Source organism: Polistes fuscatus, unplaced genomic scaffold (genome assembly GCF_010416935.1).
Source record: "Polistes fuscatus isolate 324 unplaced genomic scaffold, CU_Pfus_HIC Scaffold1, whole genome shotgun sequence".
Taxonomy (NCBI): Eukaryota; Metazoa; Arthropoda; class Insecta; order Hymenoptera; family Vespidae; genus Polistes; species Polistes fuscatus.
The window spans coordinates 8,791,470-8,809,447 of NW_025112997.1; the positions used below are offsets into that span (position 1 = coordinate 8,791,470).

A 17,978-nucleotide genomic window follows, 5' to 3' on the forward strand; every position below is an offset into this window, starting at 1 on the left:
GTAACGACGGAATGGTACGCGCGTTGAATCATTTATCAAACCACCCTCGGATCGATTTCCGGCGGCAGTGGTCTGTGTATGTGTATAGGGTCGTCGCACGTTTTAGATAAAGTGACAGTGTGGCATCGCGATGCAGGAACGCGTCATCGTCGTTTCTCCAAGCGAACGAGATCAAGGATTGGTTTAATCGGGAAACAAAAAGGAGAGAAAGGTAGATATTTAGCGAATGCGAGAGATATGATGAAAAGGGAGAGAAAACTTGAACGATACTTTTACTTACAAAGGAATATAAAATACGTATCGTTTTACACAATTATTACAAATTTCCAAATGTAGATTAATAATTGAATTATTTTGTTCCTTATGGCTGACGCACTTTTCTAAGCCTATTGAATTATCAATCATTTGAAATTTGGAATTGTATTTATTTATATTTGGGTGGTTGTTATTTCGTATTTGAAAAGTATATATTTTCCCAGTTTAGCTCGAGATAAAAAGAATAGAAATTATCTTTAGATTACAACAATTTTTCCTACTATTTAAAGCGCCCCTAGGGACACATATTTGTTTCTATTGAAATAATATAAAGATTTTTAATACTTTCAGAGTCATTTATTCGTTAAAATAAGACAAAAAGAAATGTAAAAAAATTCAACTCCTATACAAAACTTACGTGTATCGCGAGGGTATGTATTTGTTGAATATTCTTAGATTCACGAAACAATATTTTATATAGACCTCCAGAATGTTTGTTGTCATATTTGAAAGTTTATTCATCGATGCTTATCGATATGAAATATTGTTACGTGAACCTAAGAATACTCGATAAAGAAAGTACTCCGAATACGTGTGATTTTCGTACAAAAATAAAATATTTTTCATTCTCGTGTATTTCAAAACATAATGTATATTAAAAATATTTTAAATTCTGGTACTCTTAAATTCAAGAAAGTATGTATCCTTGAATGCGTCTTATTATTAACAATAAGATAAATGGCTAATATTTAAAGATTATTTCTTTATTTCGAATTGAAATTGAAGTACAGAAAATTTTTGAAAACACAAGAAGAAAAAACCAAACATTCTAGTGTATGTGCTACCGTTGAAGTGTGTAATTCAATGAATTCATGAAATAACTAGGTGTTTTATAAAAATCATATAAAAAGAATTTTATAATATTTATTATACACCTAACATCCACAAATTGGATTAAGGATACATGATATTGGATAAGAAAATAGTAATAACATAAGAAGTACGAAAAGTAATTTAGAAAAAATGGAAGGGGGTATTCCGAGCAAGCAACGACATTATTGCTTCCTACTGTACCTTCCCTCAGTACTTGGCATTCGTCCGGTATTTCGTCTTTCTTTTTCTCTTTATCTTTCTCTCATTCTTGAGAAGACGTCGCCCGCTCGGATTCATCGGAAATAGAATTTGTCTCGCGTTCGTCTTTCCCGCGAGAAAAATAGCCTCGCACGAGCCAACATGGCGCCACGCTAGGAAGCATATATCAATGAAACGAAAAAATGTATAGAGAAATGGGAGGGAGGGAGACGAGAAAATGAGAGAAGGAAACAAAATGAAAAGAAAAGAAAAGAACAAGAAAAAGAAGAACAAGAATAAAAAAAGGAAAGAGCAACAAAGAGAAGACGATCGTCGAAGATATAATAATTTCGTGGAAGCTCTTGCCCCTCCCATCCTTTTTTCTGTTCCTCCCCTTCTTCACTGTGTTGTAGTCCCTCCATATTTTTTTTTATCGCTCTCTCTCTCTCTCTCTCTCTCTCTTTCTGTACGTCTCCGGGGTGTGTGCGCCTTCTCTCCTTTGTTACGTTTACGAGTCTCCTCGGATCTGGAGTAAAACCTCCTTTTCCTCTCGTTCCTTCTCTTATTCTTCTTCTTCTTTTTCTTCTTCTTCTTCTTATGTTAGAGTTCTTCCTCCTGTACCAACCAACCGTCGTCGTCTCTTCTTCGCTTTTCGGCCGCACGCCGCCGATATAAATCCGTATATTCTGGAGGGTCTTAAATTCAAGCGGAAATAGAATTTGTCCCAGAGGCGGTCACGGGCGCCAATGTTTCGTCGAAAGTTACGAGAAAGGAAAGAGTAAAAGTAGAAAACACAAAAAAAAAAAGAAAATGAAAACGACGTGGATCCTAAAAGAATTCGAGTCACAGAGTATCACATAGTACATATCAATGTAACATCTTTTAAATAAATATGAATTTAAAATGTAAAAAATTATTATGTGTAGAAATTAATTAGATGTTTTTTAACATTAAACCCACCGATACTTCACGTATATCTACTCCTGCCGTAAGTGGTCAAATGATCGCTTTAAAAAAAGTTCATATCTAATTAATGTGGAACGAGATTTTAGCCAATTGGATAGTGAGCAATATATTTTATTTCATTTAGCAAGGAATAATTTACATTTTATGCATTTTCAATGCATTTTTTTTTACAAATTACATGGCGCAGATCATTTGATCGCGTGTGCTAGGTTTAGTGTAGCAAACAAATTCGAGTCTTGCCTCTTGCTTATTAATAGTTATTATTTTGACTAATTGTAAAATTGTTTCATAACTGTAAGTGTTGGTATTTAAACGTGGCAGGCAATTATTTACATTCAAACCAGAATTATAAATTATTTAATATCAAGGCATCGAATTAATTGTTACACCTAATAATTACATAATCGATTCTGACTCTCTTTCTCTCTCTGTCTCTCTCTCTCTCTCTCTCTGTTCCTTTCTCTATAAATTTTATTTTTATCAGATTGCAGATATTTAAATACGTATCTGAGTAAAGCGATCTCTTTTTCTAGTTGAATAATTCCTATCAATGCAGGACGTTTATCGGATGACCCGCATTAAAAGCTGTATTTGTCACGAATTAATTGACCTCGTGAATTTATCAAAAACTAATAATCAACAGAAAGCACATACAGTGAGAGTTACAGGAGTATTTGCATTTGCTCCCACTGTTAATTTGAACTAATTGATATTTGCTTGTAATGCAAAGTTTCGAAATTCTTAAATACAGAAACCTATTTTAGGATTATTAAACTTTCAAATTAATATCAAACAGAGTCATCAATATCAATCAGAAGAATATTTTATTGTTATAGAAATAAAACTTTATTCAAATAATCATAAATTGGTCTCACAAATGTATTTGTGTCTACGTAAGATATATTCAAAATGGAATTATTATTTTTCTAAGTGGTACTCGTTTGATCCTCCCTTGCATCTTTTAACGCTGTTAAGACGATTAGGCATACTTTTTGAGACCAATTTTTTTATCAATTAAGCCAAATTTTACTTCTCTCATAATAAAATACTCTTTTGCAATAAAATTAATATCAATTTACAAGTTTAATAATCCTAAAATATGTTTCTTTGCATAAGAATTTAGAAATATTGTATTACAAAAAAATATTGATTTTTTTAAATTGACGATGGGGGTACGAATACTCTTGGGACTCACTGTATATAGATTATATATAGTAGATTTCCGTATAACGGGAGTTTCTATTCCCATAACACGTCAAAGATATTGCGACTACTGTTTTTATACAACATGACGCGTACAACGCGTTGTATAGTAAGATACGCGAATTTCCGGTTCTATGTTAAAAATGAATTTACATTAATTGAACATTACATTGTTGTATTTATAGCTACCGATTTCTTCTATTTCGTAATTGTTTTCTTTTTTAGTTTTAATCACTATGATGTTAAAAATTATTTGCGTAATAGAAGTATTTTCTCAATATCTATATCTAATACATATGAAGTGTTTGAAAATGTTTGAATGTTGTCATGAAGTAATTGTAAATTATTTCGAAAAAGATTTAAATATAAAATCGTATTACACATAAGACAACATATGTTTCATAGAACACGCGATTTCTTATAACACGAATTAATACAACGAGAAGGTAATAAATTAACCCCGTTATACGAGAGTCTACTGCAATAAGTTAAATGTTCGATTAATTAAGAAGAATATAAATCGTTAACTCGAACACCCATGAATTTCGAGCTCGACTTATGAAACGGAAGCGACAGCTTTAGCAGCACGTGCTCCTTTTCTTAGGATCGTATCTTTTAAAGATGAAAAAGGAGGGGACGGGGAAGCTTAGAATCCTCTATATAGAGAAGAAATTTAATTTTCTGGAAGGCAAAGAAAAACAAACCTTTTCCCTTCCATCGTCTTTACGATCCTGGATTGGAACGTTAAAATATTCGCGTTGTATTTCAGCTGAGAAGAAGCGTAGTCGAAGATACTCGTGAAAATTGTATAGCCTGAAAAACAAAGTGAACGGATAGCTGGAGATAACGGAGGAAGGATGGTGGAAGAAAAGAGATAGATAGAGAAGACCAGCAGAGAGTGCTTTTATATCGATGAACCGACAAAACTTTATTTTTCCGATAAAATGGAGAACCATGCAATCGTCTCAGTTGAAACGTTCAAATATTCTTAGCTCTTTTCCGACCTTCCTTTTTAGAGAGGGAAAAGAAGGAAACTATCATCTTACAATGGGTTTAATAGTAGAATTTACATTATGTATAAAGTTGATCACTGAGTAATGTTGAAGTTTTTTTGTAATAAAAAAAAAATAAAAATGTTGACATTTGATATTAGTTAATACGTTGACCGCCAAGTTTTACATTTTGCCATATACGTTGGGTCAACGTATTAATCCAAATTTCATATTTGTTAAAACGACGAGAAATCTAATATATTTTGTCCACACTTTACTATCTTGATAACTTTCGAGACGAATCATGTTGTCGTCAACAGTTAGACGAAGGATTGAGTCTCATACGAGAATTCTCTCTCTAACTTCTAATTCTATATAACTGTGACAGCGGTGAAACTAGAAACCTTCTTCCCCGCGGCTTCCGTATTACGACTGCAATTTCCATTTCCAACGACGATCGATAACTCTTATACTCGTTACAGAGAAGCATTTCTTATTTACCAGTTTTCCTCGATCGTTTATTATTTTGAATCGAAAAAAACTCAAATATTACGTGTTCATTATCTCCTATAATTACGAATATGCATTTAATATGCCATTTTAAATCTTGAAATAGATAAGAAATTGCTGCTATAGCGATTCGTCATTTCTGTTCTTAATACATCCGTTGCGTGAATGTATTTATATTTCAAAAGTAGCACGAAGTGTTGAAAATTCGTGAAATTGGACAGGCGATATTCAAAATTCGCAGGCATACGTGAATTTTACTTTATGAAATTCAATTCATGCATAGAAAGAATTTTTCATCGACTCTTGCAGCTATTAATAATGAGAGAAGTAGATTGATTTACAAATATATTCCTCTTTCCGGTAATGATGATGCTTTTTTCTTTTTTTTTCCTTTGCGATTCTCTCAAATTCACTCATTGCATATTGAAAGATAAATGCATTGAAATGAAAAAAAGGGTTCGTTTCCCTTTGAATTAGTTTAAGATGCTGTGGATGGTAACAGTGATAGATGTTTAAAATATCATAAATTCTCGAATAAAAAAAATTGAACCGGTAGTATACAGGGTGTCTAAGGTTTTTTGTACACACGTTGTGAGCGTAAAATACGTTCAAAGGTAAGACAAAAATGTTCTATAAACATAGGTCATTTAAAGCTTTTTTCAAAAGTTATAACATAAATTGTAAAATTATTTAAACGTATTTTAAAAAATGTTGCCCATCTACGCGAATAAAAATTTGACGGCGCTGTAGTATGTTCTTTCTGACATAGCGAATTTCTTGTGGATTTTTATTAATTTCTGCAACTGCATCCCTAATTCAGTCTACCATAACGTCAAGAGTAGCTATCTCAGTTGCATAAATTTTTTGTTTTAGTTTTCCCCAACAATAAAAATTTAGTGGGGTGAAGCAGAATATATAGGCGGCCGAGCTATTGTTAAGAGAAGAATTCATTGAATCACTCTAAGATAGTAAACAACATACACAAAACCTTTTAATATCATCTATGAATAGCACATTTTGAGAGTTCTACAATTTATATTATAACTTTTGAATAAAGCTTCATAAATGACTTATGTTTATAGAAAATTGTTGTCTTATTTTTGAGAGTAAAATACAAATACAACGATGCGTAAGAAAAAACCTCAGACACTCTGTATAGCTGGTATTTGTCGTGGCTTTGAACTGAGCACGTATACTTGAAGTATACTCGAAGATTTCGTAGAAAGCGAACGAAGAGTAGGCACTCGTAGTCTCCTCTTTCTCGTGTCTCTTTATCGCACTCGATTTGAGGCGATAGATGAGAACGAGGAGGAGGAGGTCGTCGACAGGGCGAATAGAATATCGAGTCGACGATACGACATCAATAGGGAGAGAAAGGAAGTTGGTGGAAGAAGGAAGTAACAAGAAAGAAAAAAAAAGAAGAAGGAGAAGCGAAGGCGTATCAGAGGCGACTTAAAATTTTCACGAGTCACTCGAGTCGGCTTCCAGTCTCCCGAAATCTTGCAATTTGGCGGGATCCATCGTACCTGCCAGCAGGGGTACTTGGAAAGAGGTCTGCTCCGGAAACGAGGAGGGTGGTCGACTAAGCGGGAGGAGGAGGAGAAAGAGTAGTATGAGGCCTTTGCACGCTGAAGAAGGTGGCCAACCACCTTCTGAGTGGGCGACCCTCTGGCAGACGATCCTCTTCGTGTTTACGTCTACTTTCGAAGGAAAAAGCAAGATGTATAGATATATATTGCGAGATGGAGAGAGATAAAAAATGGAAAATCGTGTCTTATCAAAGGAACGGTTGGATGCTTAACATCCTATCTCTAGAGCAGCTCTTCCTTCTTACTCTTTCTCACTCGAAGAATCACCGACCGGTTCTCTTCTCTTCATCTCTTCTTCTCTGCCTCTTTCTCTTTCTTTTTGTCGAGACGTCGAGCTGTTTTCGGCAATTGCTACCGGGTCTTGTCAAAAAGTTGAAAGAGAACGGCCCGTTGAAAAGAGGTACTACGGATTTCTAGCTCGTCTGAGAAGGAGGTAGAGGAGCAGAAGAAGAAAGCTTGAGGAGGGAAACAGGGGTAGAGAGCGAGCAATGTAAGAGGTGGAGGAGGACATCTTAAATTTTTGACGAAGGCACTCGCGAGCAATGGCGAGCAAGCCAGCGAGCAATAAGAAGGCAACGCCGTCCGTACCTACTAGCTAGCGCGTTTCACTCGAGTCTGCAATTTCGCGGATGCATCTTGGCTGACGCTCTGGCTAAAGCAGCTGCGAGAATTACGGGAGGTTGGGGGAGGGGGCAGGGGGAGTGAGGGATGAGGTCTTCGCCCGCTTTAGAAGAACTTCTAAAGTGTGCCTTCCGCCTCCCCCCTATCCTCGGTCCACCTTGCCACTTCACTATATTTTGGCACTCTAGAATTTCGTTCTACCTATCTCTCTCTCTCTTTCTCTCTCTCTTTCTTTCTTTCTTTCTCTGTTCGTCCCTTCGCTCGTCAGGCAGCGCCTCTATCTCTCCCCTTCTTCTTCGCCGAAAGCGAAGAATGGCGAGACGCCGAGCAGACCCTGGGGCCCTCACTCTCGCTCTCTCTCTCTCCCCCTCTCCCACCCTTCCCTTTCTCGCTATCTCTATCTCTCTCTATCTCTCTTTATCTCTCTTTCATTCTCTGTCGCGTGAGAGAGACGGATAAACGCGAGGTATTGATCCTGGAACCCCTTGCTTCTCGTAACGCGCCACCCCAAGCACGGAATTCTCCTTCCACCACCGCAACGAACCCTAAACTTTCTTCTTCGTTTTCCCCAGACGTCTACTCTTTCTCTCTATTTCTTTTTCACTCTTTCCCTGTTTTCTCGTTTTCTCTATGTATAATCGAATTGAAGAACACGCGGTTCTCCCGCAAGAACCACGGCTTAACCTTGCCCTCGAATTTGTATGCATGTACGCATCACCCTACCGCGATATTCTTCTTTTTGACGATCGAACTTGTTCGGCTCGTGCGAGGAAGGCCAAAGGTTCCTTCCTTCCTTCCTTCCTTCCTTCTTTCCTTCCTTCCTTCCTTCCTTCCTGCCTGCCTTTTTCTTTCTTCGTTTGGACGAAAGAAAAGAAAAGATAAGTATGAAGAAAGAAATCTCGAGGTGCGTCCATCTGTCTCCTACCACGGCGTTTGGCACGCTTCGAAAGATACCCAAAGAAACAATGATCTCTGCAAAGTCATCGCTCCTAACAGAGCGCAGGTGCCGGCGAGTTGATCGATCGATCCTTTTACCTTTGCCGGCTACGACTCGTTAGCGGATGTCGATGCGTTCCTCCTCCGTTTCTTCGAGTATGCATTTTTTCTTTTTCTTTTTCTTTTTTTTTTTTCTTTTTTTTCTGGAAAGAAAAACGAAAAAAAAGGAAACATTCTGAGAGGTGTCCAGTTTCCCGGAAATGGCACGGAAGAAATCTAAGAGAGAGAGAGAGAGAGAGAGAGAGAGAGAGAGAGAGAGGACACGTTCTAATCCAGGTTTGCCACAAAAGAAGATACTTTCCGCACGATGAATTCAGAATATAAGGATTATTCTTTCGAGTTATCCACGAAAAGCGGCATTTTATTCGATTTTTTTTATTATAAAAAAGTAGGATAGGTATTACAGTTTGCTACTTCTCTCGCTTTTCTTCCGCCTTTGCCTCGGCCAAGGACTGCAATGAAAGCGAACTACTCGAAGGAGACGCGTAAAAGCGTCTCCAAAGTTCGTCTTCGACGTCGTTCGCTAAAGTTAACTCAATATTAGGTATGGTTGACTTGCTAGCTAGCTAGCTCTAGCTGCTTTGCTGGCTGTTCGGTACTTGCTTGCTCGATCGCTACCATGTCGTCCTTAACCTTCACGATAAAACTTTTAAGAGAGCCCGGTCATGAGACGAAAATACTTTCGTCGTATTCTGTAAAGTTATATCTTTTTATGATCTTTCCGTTCCCTTTTATTTTTTATTTTTTTCTTCTTTTGTAGTCAAAGTCTAAAGAAAAGTTACTACATTTCACGCTTCCAAGTGTTATATAACTTTTAACAAACGGAAAATCGCCAATCTTCTCAAATGTCATAGTTCATAGGAAGTTCCATTGGAACTGTGGAATCCTCTTATTATTAAATCGTACGTACCATTTCAAAGCGGCGCACTTCACTTTTCGCTAATCTCCAATTTCTTTTTTTTCCTTTTTTTACGACGATAACGCTCGCTTGACGAACGCGTTACATAGATACGGATGATACGACGATAACAATGGAAAACGCTGACTTCCATGAAAAGAGGAGAATAGTCGTTTCCTATCGCAAGGCAAGACCTTTAAGGCAAGTAGAACAGTAGTGCCCTTCTATTCGTAAACTCGTGTTTCTCTCTTTCTTTTTCTCTCTCTTTTTGCCTTTGTGCTTTAGAATAACGAGGAGAAAAGGAAAACGCACCCTTCCGTGTCAAGGGAGACATATTTCACTATTCTCTTGGGTAATTCCTGGATACTTTGTGTCTCTCCCGCCCGAAAAAACTCAGAATCTGAATTTTGAAGAAGGGGATTTTTTGGTTATTGCTTTTAGGTGAAGATTGTCCTCGAAGATAGCATCTGAGTATTCAGGTCTCGACATTTTTTATAGAAGTTGTAATTGACTTCTACGCGAAACATGGTTTTCCTTTTTATGTTTATTATAAAGGGAGCCATTCCGCTGAATCAATTATTTTTGTAGTGGATGCATGTATATAAGTAAATAAGTTTATATAATTTTTAAATGTAGATAGGTATTAGGTAGATGAATAGTAATTTACACAAATAATATCTTAAAACGAAACTTAATCTAATTTACAAAATATTTAAAAACAGATGTTATTCGACTGACATTCAACTGATCTCGTACGTTGAGATAAAACTAAGATGTGTACGCTTTACCAGCTAAGTTTAGACGTCAACGAAAACTTCCAAATTGGTTTTTCGACGGACACTTTCTCGATACAAACCGACACGTAGACGCAGTAATAGGAGGACTTTACTTTCAAAGGAATTTGTAGCCTTCTCTCTTTCTCTCTCTTTCTCATTCTCTTTCCCTTACGCTCTGAACGCCAGCTAGGTAGTAATGCTTGGTGAAAAACGTGAGGATGCAATCGAGTCGCGCGTAAATTTGCTTGGTATGATTGTGAGTGAAAAGGGGCTCGACTGTCCTGGGGTGGTCGCGTGCGAAATCATTAGGAGAAAGAGTGCGAGTAAAAAGGGAGAGAAGAAGGTTACGAAAAGTGAGAAGGGATACTTGGGTTTTCCCAACAGATAGCGAGTCGTAGTAGTAGCAGGAGAAACGTATATACCCGTAAGACCGAGGGTGTAGTATACACTTCCTTTTTTCGAGATTTTAATTAACGTGGTTTTACTTTTATCTGTTTCAGGAGAGACGATATATCATTAGCGTCTGGACGTCTTTATCGGCTGGTGTAACGAATACAGAAAAATAATTTATCTAGTAGTTGCGGTGATGATGTCTTGTTAATAGAAAGAAAGAAAGAAAGAAAAGAAGAAAGATAGAGTAGTAAAAAAAAAAAGTCAAGAAAAAGGAAGGATTGATCGGTTAGGCGATAGATAGATGCACCAAAAGGAAAAGGGAAAAAAGGAGTCGGAGGTCCTGGCAGAGCAAAGGCAGCAGCATCGTTTTCTTTGTCGTTGTCGAAGTGGTACCGGTAGTAGTTATCGGTAGTTCTGGTGCTGGTGCTGTTGGTGGTGGTGCCGAGTAAGAAGGAAGGACGTCGTCTTTGAAGGAACGACCTGGAGCGACGGGCGGAAGAGGAGGTGGAGGTGGTGGAGGTGGAGGAGGAGGAGACCACGTCCCTCCCTCCTGGAGCCGGAGGAGGCATGAGGAGGAGAGAACGGAGGAGGCTCTGAGGCTCGCAGCTGAAGACAAGGATGGCTCCGTTCTTCACCGCGAGCACTCTCGCGGGCGTACTCCGCCCTCTGCTCGCGCTTCTGCTCGCGCTTCTGCTCGCCTGCCCGCGAGCTATACATGCGGAACAAGGTAAGTTTCTTCTTCTTCTTCCTACCAATCTTCTTTCCTTACTTGCTTTATTCTTATCTCCTTTCATAGCCAAGAGTCCTATCTCTTCGCTTTCAGTTGGTAAGAACCCCTTAAGCAATTGGGATAGTTTACTCGTTTCGTCTGTGTCAATTAATATAATCGTCCAAAGTCTTTCGAAGATTGATAAAATGAAAGACAAGATTTAAAAGAAGGATGAAGAGAGAGAGAAGGAGAGAAAGAGAGGGAGTAGGATTCTTCATTCTCCATCTCAAAGTAATTTCGTGGCGCCTACCCGGTATGATTTATTGTTCGGAGACGCTGAATAAGGAAGAAGTCGTGAGAGAAAGAGACCGAGTTCGGCCAAATTGCCAGGACGTTAATTGCGAACACGCTGTTACGCTTACTCTCGTAGGATATATCGTCTCAGATATCGCGTTCAACGTACTCAGCGGCGGCCATTCCGTTATTTCGCGCCACGCATCCGCCTAATCTACTGACGCATTAAAGTCTCCCGAGTTCTTGCACTTCAAACGTGTGTTAGTGTGCGTAAGAGAAAGAGAAAGAGCAAGAGAAATTCGAAGGACGGTGTAATCCAATTTCGAGGCTCGTTCGCGACGAACCAACACGTTGGGACGTCTCGTCGTTGGAATCCTAATCGCGATCGAGGGAAGGAAAGAAAGAGAGAGAGAGAGAGAGAGAGAAAGATACTTTTCTTTCTGACGATAAACGTGCCAAGGAACGTCGCCTTTTCTCTCTCTCTTTCTCTTTCTCTTCGAAGCTACCTCCTTTAATAGCCCAGCTTGAGTAGAGCGTGCCTCTCATCTCGGTTCTAGTTCCCATTACGGGCTTCCGAGGCTCATCGAGGAGGACGATGAAGGAGGAAGAAGAAGAAAGGGGACGACGATGCCTTCTCGGAGCGGAACGTTTTCCATATTTTAAGCGAAAAAAGGTGGCGCCTGAGGCTCGGCTAGGGTGCCTCGAACCCCTCCCTACTCTTTCTTTTTAGCACGGGAATAACGATAATTTTGTAATATACAGGCTCATCTTTCGAATTGGCCTCGGCGAGATCGTTCGAGGTGCCGGTAAGTTAGTTGGTGGCGTTGGATTAAAAGAGAACGGATAGGTTCCTACAGTTTTCGACGAGGTTCTTCTCTTGCAAAGAATAAGAATAAGAAAGGGGAAAGGAGCAGAGAGGAGAGGAAAGGAAAGTAAGACGCCACGATGAAATTGGCCAGCAAACTCAGCAGAGCTTGTTTACTCTACGTGACGCGATTTGAGACGATTCCGTTGGACGAGAGTCCTCTTTAGGATTTTACTGATCCGTCCTCATCTTCATCCTCTTTTTCTTCTTCTTCTTCGATACTCGAGTACTTGATGAAGGCAGCCTTCGACTTTCTCCCACTATCGCGAATCCTTTTCGCGCAAGAACCGTAAAGGAAAGAGGAAGGACGACGTTCGAGATAATCTTATCGTCTACTTCTGGCAGGGCTCGCGCAAACCGAGTCGAATGGTTAAAAAGGGTCTTCGAAACCATCCCGTCGTCGTGTCGCGTCGTTACGAATTCCTCGATCGAGGAAACGCGCAACGTGCTTCCCAAATAATGATACGCAGTGGCTCCCATCTTATCTCCGAATTTTGACAAATTTACATTTTTTGCGTGTGTGCATAATTTTTGATAGATGATAGATTTTTTCGATTCATAATAGATGATAATTTTACACGATCAAATGTAAAGTAAATATTTCGAGGAACTTCTATTCCATCTTATAGTAAAACTAAAATAAATGAAATGTTTCGTAGAAATAAATCTTCATGTTCTTGTTAATACGATACGAGTATCTTACAAAAATCCACTAAGTACTTTAGTTCAAGCGTCTAGTCGTCGAATGTCAATTACAAGCCGAAAATGAAATTCTTGGGGAACGTTAATTGGGAAGGTATCCTTTGGCTCTTTGAAATGCAGATACTACATTTCATTAAGTATTCGAAAGTGGTTCCTTCCATCGGCAAGGTTCGGCGTCGCGTGCGAAGAGGTTAATGCAAACTCTCTTCGTTCTCAACGTTCGATAGAGATGACGAGGAACGCATGAGGATGAACGAAGAGAATCCTTTTCAAGTTTTCCTCGTTGATTGATCTTCTTCAATAAGAAAATATCCTAACATATAAACTTTAACTTTTGAATGAAACTGATCTCACATCGGATGAAAGCTATCATTAAAAATATTAAGAATTTCTGACAAGAGGTAAGTATTTTATGGAAAAAAAAAAATATTAGTTTGAAAGTTATTAATAAGATTTGAGAAGAAATGTCAACGTTAAATAACATTTGTTCATAAAATGTCAAGTTTCATCAGTCTCCATTAGATTCCATTCACCGGCATCAAAGTTATAAACTTTGAAAGCTTTTGAAATTGTTTTAAAAAATTACTCGTTAGAAACCCTTGATACACCGCAGACGTATTATACTTAACGTCCCCTTTCGTTTGAGACCGCTATTGTCCAAACATCAAGTTGATAAGTTCGAAGGTCCTCTTGTAAGTGCATCCTCTCAGCAAAGCAGTAATAGTACGCTGCTGATTCTGATAGTGATAGTTGTAACACACACTCACACACACATTCGCAGACAGTCGTTCTCCTGTCAACTTCCTTCTTCGGTGTTGCTACTCCTTCGGGAGTTAGCTCGGATGTAACGCGTTTAATAGAACTTGCCGAGTATCCGTTCCCGGTGGAGCGTGTCTTTCACTCGCTACCAAGCTTCTCTCGTTAGCTATATCTAAAAGAAAAAGAGAAGGATAAGCATGATGTCTTTTCTCTCTCTCTCTCTCTCTCTCCTTCGCTTCTCTTTTTCTATCCGTCAACTTTATCCTCTTTTCGTTCTCTCTCGCTAATGCTCTTCTTTTCGTATCTTGAACTCTTATCAACTACTAACTTCTTCGTCTTTCTCAGGTTTCTTTTTCTTCTTCTTTTTTTTCTATTTTTTATCTTTTCACCCTTGTAACTTTAACCCTTCCTCTCGTTTGTTTCTTTTTCGTTAGCTCTCGATCAGATGTGCTCGGATAGTTGGAATTTTTTTTATTCTCTCTTCTTTTAATGACTTTTAACAGATAAGGGATGAAGAAATATTATATCTAACGTCGTTTATAAAAATTAACACGATTATCCGCCAAATAAATTGTATCCTTAATTTTATCTTATCCCTCGAACATATGGAAATAATTATGTTCAGAGATAATGATATTAAATATATAGTCTGGTGAATGAAAAATACTTGAACTTTAAAAACATACTAACATATATCAATATACAGGATGATTTTGAAAATTTGGACAGATTACTGTTTCCTTTTTAACTAAAAATAGAAAAAATAATAAAGTAACAAATCATATGGCATAATACGTCGTAACTGCACTCGCCAAGTGCAATTGTACTTTATTTTTTAACGTGACACAATTTCTTTTTTATCTACATATTAAATATCTCGTAATGTATTGACATTTCTATGACCTCGGGGTTTATACTTTTATACGCAAGATAATAGAAGAGAATGATTAAGTAAAAAAAAAAGTAATTAGATTTCATTTAAAAATAAAGCGCAATTGCGCCTGGTGGTTCTGTCGATATATCCGCACAACAAATAAGATCACAGGAAGTTACGACATATTATTTCATATGATTATTTCCTGTAGTAAAAATAGTACTATTTTTTTTCTATTTTGATTTAAAAAAAATCAGTAAACTGTCACAGTTCCCAGTGTCACTCTATATGTATATGCGTTCGCAGTAGAGGTCATTTACTCTTGTAAAAAAATATAAAAAAAGAATAAAGAAAGCTAAAGTTCGTCTGGAAGGTGAAAAAAAGGTTGATATCGATCGGAGGGATAAGGTTCGTTTATTTTTCCCTCAAAAAGTGGATTACCGCGCGCGACTGATCACGTCGTCGCGGTGTAACTACGTACATGTATTGGTATAGTATATGTATCTAGTCTATGTACTACTATACGTTGATGTATATATATATATATATGTGTGTGTGTACCTTATATCGGAGACGATCGAAAGCCCTTAATGCGGCACCCCGAATTCGATTACTCCGGCGAGTTACAGGGTAAGAAACCCTCACGGAGGCATCACGATTCGTTCGTTCACCACGACCGTTGCCCACAGCAGCATACGCTTCTTCTCCCCTTTCTCCCCTTTCGCGCGATTCCGCTTCGCGAAAGGAGAACATGTTCTTTGTCGACGCGTAATGCACCATCGGGAAGACTTAACTCGATTTTCACGTACGTGATCTTTCTCTCTCATCTTCTTCTTTTTCTTTTTCTTTTTCTTTTTCTTTTTCTCTTTCTCTTTCTCTTTCTCTTTCTCTTTCTCTTGTTTCTTCGAAGAATGGATCTGCTGAAAGGCAAACTCGATCTTGTACTCTCGTTCCGCACGGTGATTAACTTCCTATCGTGAAAGACCTTGAGTTCTTGAGAAACCAGAGGATTCGTTATCTTTTGCGTAGTCACGTTAAACTCGTTACACAGTCGTTCTCGTCGTTGACCCGAACAAACAAACAATACTAGTGTTCCACCAGTTTCTTCTTTTCTTTTTTGTGCTAACTCTCTATAAGAATTTTATTCAAAGTGTTATCATATTGTCGTCGCGTGTAGACACATTTCTCGAATGAAGTCATATTTTTGTTTATTCGTATTTAAATTAAACCTATTATACGATTTTTTTCCCCGTGATTATAAAATAATTTATATGTAACGTTGAAATTAACGAATATATCATCCACTAAATACTGATTAATAATTTATTGACAATTTCATAAAAATATTAGATTTACTTCGATAGATCTTTTTAGTTTTTATGATCTGTTGACTTAAAAATGTTCTCCATAATGCTGGCTTATGTTATAGAATTGAGAGGAAAAAGTTATTCATCGATAAAACGAATGAAAAAGAAAAAACGATTAGAATTTGTAATAACGTATTTACAAAAACTAGCGGAATTTTGGAAATCACATAATTTGTTCAAATGAAAATTTCAAATACAAAATAGAAAGTTTTTCGATCGGTTGGAAAACGTAATGCGAAATTGCTTCAAAATGATATGTACAAGTGCTTTGTTTACCCATTGTATATATATATATATATATATAGTAATAAGACCATTCAAAACGATGTAGAATTTAAGATCGTTCCTTCAGATATTTAAAGGAAAAATAAAGAATTGCCAGTTTATTGAAAAATAAGATTATAAGTATAGGTTCGGATATCCGTGAGAGACGTAAAACATCGTGCTACTAGGTGGCATGCGTCAAGGATAAGGAAAGGAATTAAATTGAACATAGGTACACATAGGTATAAGAGAGAAAGATAATAACGTGACGACGATCGACTAGCGGCTTTTCGCAAGGTCCTTCGGAGGGTCAAGAAAAGCGTGTGGTCCGAATCATTCGAGGTGGCACGCAGGCAAGCAGTCAAGCTGAGCGGAGCAAGCAGGCAAGCAGTCAAGCAAGGAGGCAAGCAAGCAAGCAAGCAAGCAGTCCTCTCGAGCAAACTCGATTGCCTCCACGAAAAGGCAGAAAGACTCGTTCGAGCTCTCTTGCCTTCGAGCCTTGCTGCTTTTACTCCCTTCTTTCTCTCTTTTCTCTTCTCTCTTCTCCATGGCACAGTAAGTAAGAGAAGCGGCAACGCCGCAGGAATGCCCGGCCAGCCCACCGCGTGCATACCTGTACAACCTACTACTCCGGTCCAGTCTCTCTCCCCCCCTCTCTTTCTCTTTCTTTCTTTCTTTCTTTCTCTTTTTCTCGCTATCTCCTTCTCTTTCTTTCTTTCTCTTCCTCATCCTTCTGATCATTCTCATACTACTCTTCTTCTCTCTTCGTTCGCTCCTCGAACGCTCCTCAGCAGCAGGAGCATCGTCGTAGTACCGTCCTATCGAATCGACGACGGACTCCCGAGAGGACGAGAGACAGTCTCTTCCTCTTTTCTTTCTTTCCTTCGTCTCTCTCTCTTTCTCTCTTTATGTAGCCATCTCACGAAGCAACGGAACGCTGCTGCTGCGACAAAACCAAAAAGCTCGACACCTCCTTCTGCTGCTCATTTTCCTCTTCCACCATCATCACCCTTAGTAGCGATCAAAGAAGTTGTTCTCTCTACCGACAACAGTACTCCATTCGAACGGTACCTTCAATACACTTCATGAGTTTCCATTTTTGAAATTAAATTCCGTTTATTCGAAAATCAAACAGTCGTGTATACAGTGAGTATACAGGAGTATTCGTATACATTATTGTATACATTTTAAATAATTGATGTCTGCTCGTAGTGGAATATTTGTAAATTCTTACAGAAATATATTTTAGGATTATTAAACTTACCGATTGAAATAAATTTTATTTCCAATAAAAGCATTTTATTATAAGAGAAGTAAAATTTATCAAAATACCAACCAAATACTATTTACAAAAATAATATAATAATTGTATTTATATTATTTCTTGCGTGGGTACAAATACTCTTGTCAGTCCAATTTTGTTATCATTTATGTGAAATTATATTTCTCTAAGAATAAAATGTTTCTTTATAATAAAATTGATATCAATTTGAAAAATTATTTACACGTTCGTAAGAGGGACTTGAATTTCTATACCATGAATGTACTACCGGTGGTTCAACTCAAATAAGTTTCTGTATATAGGAATTTTGAAAGTTTGCATTACATGTAAATATCAATTATTTTAAATTTACATTGAGGAATACTCCTATGACTCACTTTATATACTTATTATGTATTTATATGTATAATACTTATATTATTACTTATTGTAACTTTGTTACAATAACCGATAAGTCCTGCTATTTGTGATCAATTTATTTGATTTATTACTTTAAAACTAATAACTTAAAAACAAAGTAAGATACTTTCTAAACATTAAAGTGTTATCCTGTAATATATAATTCTAACAGATGGCGTGTGAAAATATGATC

The 17,978-nt window shown here is 37.6% G+C and overlaps 1 protein-coding gene across 12 annotated transcripts in view; it reads left to right on the forward strand.

Moving 5' to 3' along the window:
• The window catches only part of LOC122518405 (ephrin type-B receptor 1), a 159,761-nt gene that overhangs the window by 55,427 nt on the left and 86,356 nt on the right, over positions 1-17,978 (forward strand). For all 12 annotated transcript variants that reach the window (XM_043637337.1, XM_043637328.1, XM_043637318.1 and 9 more), the window contains one exon: positions 10,378-10,997. In XM_043637337.1, the coding sequence (XP_043493272.1) occupies positions 10,889-10,997 (109 nt within the window). In that variant the 5' untranslated portion in view covers positions 10,378-10,888. The remainder of the gene's footprint in view (positions 1-10,377; positions 10,998-17,978) is intronic.